This window comes from Trachypithecus francoisi, unplaced genomic scaffold (assembly GCF_009764315.1).
Source record: "Trachypithecus francoisi isolate TF-2019V2 unplaced genomic scaffold, Tfra_2.0 Lachesis_group5, whole genome shotgun sequence".
NCBI lineage: Eukaryota > Metazoa > Chordata > Mammalia > Primates > Cercopithecidae > Trachypithecus > Trachypithecus francoisi.
This window is the reverse complement of record NW_022681470.1, coordinates 132,399,757-132,407,343: the sequence shown is the minus strand read 5'-3', so window position 1 is coordinate 132,407,343 and position 7,587 is coordinate 132,399,757. Positions and strand designations below refer to the sequence as shown.

General features: G+C 52.5%; 1 protein-coding gene across 1 annotated transcript; it reads right to left on the bottom strand.

Moving 5' to 3' along the window:
- Positions 1 to 1,003: 1,003 nt before the first annotated feature.
- On the bottom strand, positions 1,004 to 6,918 carry INSL3 (insulin like 3). The gene is made up of 2 exons (XM_033200006.1): positions 6,487 to 6,918; positions 1,004 to 1,551 (listed from the first exon to the last, which is right to left on the bottom strand). Exons 1-2 carry the CDS (start codon positions 6,674 to 6,676, stop codon positions 1,346 to 1,348), a joined length of 396 nt encoding a protein of 131 aa, XP_033055897.1. The 5' UTR covers positions 6,677 to 6,918; the 3' UTR covers positions 1,004 to 1,345.
- Positions 6,919 to 7,587: the final 669 nt, after the last annotated feature.

Genomic DNA, 7,587 nt, shown 5'->3' with positions numbered 1-7,587 from the left:
TTGTAGACAGAGATGAGGATTAGGGTGGATTAGGTTATCATGGATTAGGGTGAACCCTAAATCCAATGACTGGGCCAGGTGCAGTGGCTCACGCCTGTAATCTCAATGCTTTGGGAGGCTGAGGTGGGCAGGTCACCTGAGTTCAGGAGTTCAAGACCAGCCTGGCCAACATGGTGAAACCCCGTCTCTCCTACAAATGCAAAAATTAGCCGGGTGTGGTGGCGGGCGCCTGTAATCCCAGCTACCTTGGAGGCTGAAGTGGATCACTTGAGCCCAGGAGTTGGAGGCTTCAGTTAGCTATGATTGTGCCACTGCTTTCCAGCCTGGGCAACAGAGTGAGACCCTGTCTGAAAAAAAAAAAAAAAAAGACCAGTGTGTTTTGTGATGATCATTTTCAGACATTTGTTTTGTGTCTAATGTCTGCCATTCTAAGTCCTCAATGCTAAGGACTCCCATGGGCCTTCGTAGAGACCTCGGCTCAAGTCCTGCACTTAACCCTTCCCTCCCTGGGTGACCTTGGCAAGCAGCCCTCACCCTGGGCCTCAGGTTCCCCACTTTGCGTCGCAATGCCTCTCTAGTTATCAAGCTCCTGGAAGTGCCGGTGGGTCTGTGGCTGCTGGGGGACAAGCCCACACAGGGACTGACTGAGGCTTGTCCCTTTTTCTTTCTTTTTCTTTTTTTTTTTTGAGACGGAGTCTTGCTCTGCCGCCCAGGTTGGAGTGCACTGGCCGGATCTCAGCTCACTGCAAGCTCCGCCTCCCGGGTTTACGCCATTCTCCTGCCTCAGCCTCCCAAGTAGCTGGGACTACAGGCGCCCGCCTCGTCGCCCGGCTAGTTTTTTGTATTTTTCAGTAGAGACGGGGTTTCACCGTATTAGCCAGGATGGTCTCGATCTCCTGACCTCGTGATCCGCCTGTCTCGGCCTCCCAAAGTGCTGGGATTACAGGCTTGAGCCACCGTGCCCGGCCGGCTTGTCCCTTTTTCTAGAGAAAAATGCAGGAAGCTGCTTTGGGTCGTTTATTTACTAGGAGACAGCAAGAAGGGGTGTTACACATGCAGGGAGCGGAGTGTCTGGGGCGCCTCTGGAGTAAAGACATTTGGCTCTCAGTGTCCAGCATCTGTGAAAGTGGGGATCCTCCAAGCCAGGGCTAGGGTGTGATTTATTCTGCAGTTGACTCAACAGGCTGCAGGTGGCATTGGTCTGGGGTAGGTAGTGAGCACCCCATCCCAGGAGGTAATCAAAGGCTTGCAGACACGAGACTTTATGGTGCTGTGTGGCCTCAGGAGCTCAGCAGACCAGACCCTCTGGGCCTCAGGCCACTCTGAGGCTGCACCCAAGGAGGAATCAGTAGGGACAGAGGGTCAGCAGGTCTTGTTGGGTACACCCGCTGAGGCAGCAGTAGCGTGCAGGGTTGGTGGCAGCTGCACGGTGGTGGCGGTGATGGTGAGAAGTCTGGGGCAGGGGCTGCAGGCCAGGTCCCAGCACAGGGTTACTGTCGGTCACCAGCCCATGGAGCAGATGTCGTCTCTCCAGCCACTGCAGCAACTCACCTGGGGACAGAGTGAAACTCAACTGGAACGGAAACGACAGAGGACACGCCACCCCATGCTGCATGTGCACGAATCCACACACATCCCACTGAGTGGCCCACCAAACACGCATCACGCATGCAAATAAAAAGTGAGCACTGGCGGGGCGCAGTGGTTTACGCCTGTAATCCCAGCACTTTGGGAGGCTGAGGTGGGTGGATCACGAGGTCAGGAGTTCGAGACCATCCTGGCTAACACGGTAAAACCCCATCTCGACAAAAAAATACAAAAAATTAGCCAGGTGTGGTAGCGGGCGCCTGTAGTCCCAACTACTCGGGAGGCTGAGGCAGGATAATGATGTGAACCCAGGAGGCGGAGCTTGCAGTAAGCCGAGATCCCACTACTGCACTCCAGCCTGGGCGACAGAGCGAGACGCCGTCTCACAAAAAAAAAAAAAAAAAAGAAAAGTGAGCACTGGCCAGGCGCAGTGGCTCACGCCTGTAATCCCAGCACTTTGGGAGGCTGAGGTGGGCGGATCACTTGAAGTCAGGAGTTTGAGATCAGCCTGGCCAACATGGTGAAAACCTGTCTCTACTAAAAAATACAAAAATTAGTCAGGTGTGGTGGCGGGCGTCTGTAATCCCAGCTACTTGGGAAGCTGAGGTGGGAGAATCACTTGAACCCAGGAGGTGGAGTTTGCAGGGAGCTGGGATCGTACCGTTGCACTGCAGCCTAGGTGACAAGAATGAAACTGTCTCAAAAAAAAAAAAAAAAGCACTTATTAAGCACCTACTGTACACCAGGCACCTGGTTAATCCTCTCATCCACTCAACTTATGTCCACACTCACATCCCCAGCTGCGTGTGTCCCCATATGCCACCTGAGTGCCCCAACCCCTGCCCAGGGAGTGTCGGGGGTCTTAGAGCTACAGATGGTGTCAGTTTCCCCAACAGGTCTGAGGGTCCATGAGGCACCCAGAACAGGTCAGAGACCCACCCACAGGCTCCTCATGGCACAGAGACATGCAGGGGTGTGCATGTGTCTGTGGGTCCACCTCCTGGTCACCCACGCATGTGTGGTGGACCCACAGACACACACACACCCCTACGTGGACACACCCTTGCAGACCCCCTCTCCTGGATCCCTAATGCCCCAAGTGGAGTGGCACACAGAGGCATGTGGACACACGTTAACACATCTGCACAAACTTGTCTTATATACCGGCACCAGGGCCAGGACTAGGGTACAGAGAGGGAAGCATGAAGCCATCAGGATATTTTTTTGAGGCCAGGCACCGTGGCTCACAACTGTCATCCCAGCATTTTGGGAAGCCTAGGTGGGTGCGTTGCTTGAGCCCAGGAGTTCATGACCAGCCTGGGCAACACGGCAAAACCTCGTCTCTGCAGAAAATACAAAAATCAGCCAGGCGTGGTGGTGCGTGCCTGTAGTCCCAGCTACTTGGGAGGCTGAGGTGGGAGGATCACTTGAGCCTGGGAAGGCAAGGCTGCAGTGACCCGAGATCATGCCACTGCACTCCAGCCTGGGTGAGAGAGCAAGACTGTCTCAAAAGAAAAAGAAAAAAAAAGGACTTATGAAAATTTAGAGGGTTATTTACCGCCTACCCAATCTGCAGTTTACAATTGACACCAGTGGTTCTCAAACCAGGATGATCTTGTTTCCAGGGTATACTTGTCTGGGGACAGTTTTGGATGTCACAACTTCCGTGGGGTGTGAGGCTATTCGTGGCATTAGGGGGCAGAAGACAAAGATGTTATCTAACACCCTACAATACACAGGACGGCCCCTCTACCATATACATCCCCAAATGTCAGCGTTAGCTTTTTTTTTGTTGAAATGGAGTCTTGCTCTAGTGCCAGGGTGGAGTGCAGTGGCATTATCTTGGCTCACTGCAACCTCCACCTCCTGAGTTCAAGTGATTGTCCTGCCTCAGCCTCCTGAGTAGCTGGGACTACAGGCACGCGCCACAACTCCCAGTTAATTTTTGTATTTTTAGCAGAGACGGAGTTTCACCATGTTGGCCAGGATGATTTTATCTCTTGACCTCATGTTCTGCCCGCCTGGGTCTCCCAAAACGCTGGGATTACAGGCATGAGCCACTGCACCCAGCCAGCATTAGTTTTTTTAAATAAAATAGAGATGGGGTCTCCCTATGTTGGCCAGGCTGCTTTTGAACCCCTGGGTTCAAGTGACTTCCCTGCCTCAGCCTTCCAAAGTGTTGGGATTACAGATGTGAGGTCGGGAGTTCAAGACCAGCCTGACCAACATGGAGAAACCCCTTCTCTACTAAAAGCACAAAATTAGCCAGGCGTGGTGGCATGTGCCTATATAATCCCTGCTAGTCAGGAGACTGAAGCAGGAGATTCATTTGAACCCGGGAGGCAGAGGTTGTGGTGAGCCAAGATCATGCCATTGCACTCCAGCCTGGGCAACAAGATCAAAACTCTGTCTCGGAAAAACAAAACAAACAAAAAAAACTTTGTGGCCAGGCCTTGTAATTCAAGCCTTTGGGAGGCTAAGGCGAGCAGACTGCCTGAGCTCAGGAGTTTGAGATCAGCCTAGGCAACATGGTGAAACCCCCATCGCTACTAACAATAGAAAAATTAGCCAAACATGGTGACATGTGCCTATAGTCCCAGCTACTCAGGAGGCTGAGGTGGGTGGATTGCTTGAACCTGGGAGGCAGAGGTTGCAGTGAGCCGAGATCATGCCACTACACTCCAGCCTGGGTGATAGAGCAAGACCCTGTCTCAAAATATAATAATAATAATAATAATTTTTCTTTTTTTGAGACAAGGGTTTCTGTCTCAGGCTGAGTCTCATATTGCCCAGGTTGGTCTCAAACTCCTGGCCTCAAGTGATCCTCCCTCCTCTGCCTCCTGAGTAGCGGGGATTACAGGTGTGAGCCACCATGTCCAGCAAGATAAGTATTTTAATGCAATACTTTTAAAATCAAATTTAAAATATTTGTAAAAAGGCCAGGCACGGTGGCTCACATTTGTAATCCCAACACTTTGGGAGGCCAAGGTAGGGCAGATCACTCAGGGTCAGGAGTTCAGGACCAGCCTGGCCATCATAGTGAAACCCTGTCTCTACTAAAAATACAAAAACTAGGCCGGGTGCAGTGGCTCAGGCCTATAATCCCAGCACTTTGGGAGGCCGAGGCAGGCAGATCACCTGAGGTCAGGAGTTCAAGACCAGCCTGGCCAACATGGTGAAACCTCATCTCTACTAAAAATCCCAGAACTCAGCGGGGCATGGTGGTGGGTGGCCTGGGCAGTGGTCTGTAATCCCAGCTACTCAGGAGGCTGAGGCAGGAGAATTGCTTGAACTCAGGAGGCGGAGGTTGCAGTGAGCTAGGATCATGGCACTGCACTCTAGCCCGGGTGACAGAGTGAGATTCTATCTCAAACAAACAAACAAAATACAAAAATTAGCCGGGTGTGATGGTGCGTACCTGCAGTCCCAGCTACTCCAGAGGCTGAGGCAGGAAAATTGCTCGAACCTGGGAGGCAGAGGTTGCAGTGAGACAAAATCACATCACTGCACTCTGACTTGGGTGACAGAGCAAGGCTACGTCTCAAAATAAATAGATAAATAAAAATAATAAAATAAAATAATTGTAAAAAGCAATACTTTTCAAAAGCAATACTTTTAAATACCTTTAAGGCTGGACACAGTGACTCACGTCCCTAATCCCAACACTTTGGAAGGTCAAGGTGGGAGGATTACTTGAGCTCAGGAGTTTGAGACCAGCCTGGGCAACACAGTGAGACTCCCTCTCTACAAAAAAACAAAAAGAAGGCCGGGCGCGGTGGCTCAAGCCTGTAATCCCAGCACTTTGGGAGGCCGAGACGGGCGGATCACGAGGTCAGGAGATCGAGACCATCCTGGCTAACACAGTGAAACCCCGTCTCTACTAAAAATACAAAAACTAGCCGGGCGAGGTGGCGGGCGCCTATAGTCCCAGCTACTCGGGAGGCTGAGGCAGGAGAATGGTGTGAACCCGGGAGGCGGAGCTTGCAGTGAGCTGAGATCCGGCCACTGCACTCCAGCCCCGGCGACAGAGCAAGACTCCGTCTCAAAAAAAAAAAAAAAAAAAGAAATTAGCTGGGCATGGTGACAGCATCTGTATCCCAGCTACTCCGAGGCTGAGGCAGGAAGATCGTTTGAGCCCAGGAGGTTGAGCCTGCAGTGAGCCAAGATCACACCACTGTACTCCAGCCTGGGCGACAGAGTGAGACCCTGTCTCGAAAAACAAACAAACAAAGCAAAATTAAGGCAAAAATTCATGAAGATCAAAATATAGAAATTTTAAGACAGGATCTCACCGTGTACTTGCAAGAGCCTACCTCTCCTGCCTCACACTGTTCTGGCCCCTCAGGGGACTCATGCTCCAGGGACTTTCTTTCCTTCTTCTTCTTCTTTTTTTTTTTTTTTTTTTTTTTTTTGAGATGGAGTTTCACCCTGTCGCCCAGGCTGGAGTGCAATGGCATGATCTCAGCCCACTGCAACCTCCGCCTTCCTGGTTCAAGCAATTCTCCTGCCTTGGCCTCCCAAGTAGCTGGGATTACAGATGTACACCATTACGCCCGGCTAATTTTTTTTTTTCATTATTTTTAGTAGAGATGGGGTTTCACCATGTTGGCCAGGCTGGTCTGGAACTCCTGACCTCAGGGGATCCGCCCGCCTCAGCCTCCCAAAGTGGTGGGATTACAGGCACGAGCCACCGCGCCTGGCTAATGGCTCCGGGGACTTTCACAGGCGGGTTCACACAGACTCCAGTGCGGATCCACGATCTGTGCACGCAGCCGGCAGATGAGCCCTGGGCACACGCATGCAAGCCTGCCCACCTGCCCTGCACGTGTGCACCTGCGCCTGCGTGCGCCTGCCCCACCTCAGCGTCCCAGAGGGCTGCCCCTGCCCGTCCCCACTCACGGTCGCTTCCTGCTGCAGGCCTCCTGGCCTCCGTGGACCAGCGGGGGCCCCCGCACACGCGCACCAGCGCCCGCACGAAGTGGTGGCCGCACAACTTCTCAGGCATCTCTGGGGTGGGTGCGGGCCCCAACGCGAACACCAGGGCAGGGCCCAGCAGCACCAGCGCCCAGGCAGGCAGACGGGGGTCCATGGCGGTGGGTGGCGCCTAGGCCAAGCGGGGACCCCCTTTATAGGCGCCTGGGACGCCCCAGCTGGGAGCCTTGGAGAAGGGACAGAACATTCTTCGGTACCGCCCAGGAAGAAGGTCAGGGGTGGGGTTAGTGCCAGGGCCTTTCTCCCAGGGCCAGGCCCTTACATGTATTTCTCCCAGAGGGAGCACTAGGCAATGAGGCTTTTTCTTTTTTCTTTTTTTTTTTTCTTCTGAGATGGAATCTGGCTCTGTTGCCCAAGCTGGAGTGCAGTGACTTGATCTCAGCTCACTGCAACTTCTGACACCCGGGTTCAAGAGATTCTCCTGCCTCAGCCTCCTAAATAGCTGGGATTACAGGTGCACACCACCATGTCTGGCTAATTTTTTTTTTTTTTTTTTTTTTTTTTTTTTTTTTTTTTAGTAGAGACTGGGGTTTGCCATGTTGTCCAGGCTGGTCTCCAACTCCTGATCTCAAACATTCCATCTGACTTGGCCTCCCAAAGTGCTGGGATTACAGGCATGAGCTGTGCCTGGACTATTATTACTTTTATTATTATTATTGAGACAAAGTCTTGCTCTGTCACCCAGGCTGGAGTGCAATGGCATGATCTCAGCTCACTGCAACCTCCACCTCCCAGTTTCAAGCAATTCTCCTGCCTCAGCCTCCTGAGTAGCTGGGATTACAGGCATGTGCCAGCACACCAGGCTAATTTTTGTATTTTTAGTAGAGACAGTTTTGCCATGTTGGCCAGGCTGGTCTTGAACTCCTGGCCTCAAGTGATCCACCCGCCTCGGCCTCCCAAAGTGCTGGGATTACAGACGTACAGACGTGAGCCACTGAACCTGGCCACTCTCCACATCTTTCTAGCAGTTATGAGGTGCACATGACGGGGGCCGGTGTGGGGGAGGCG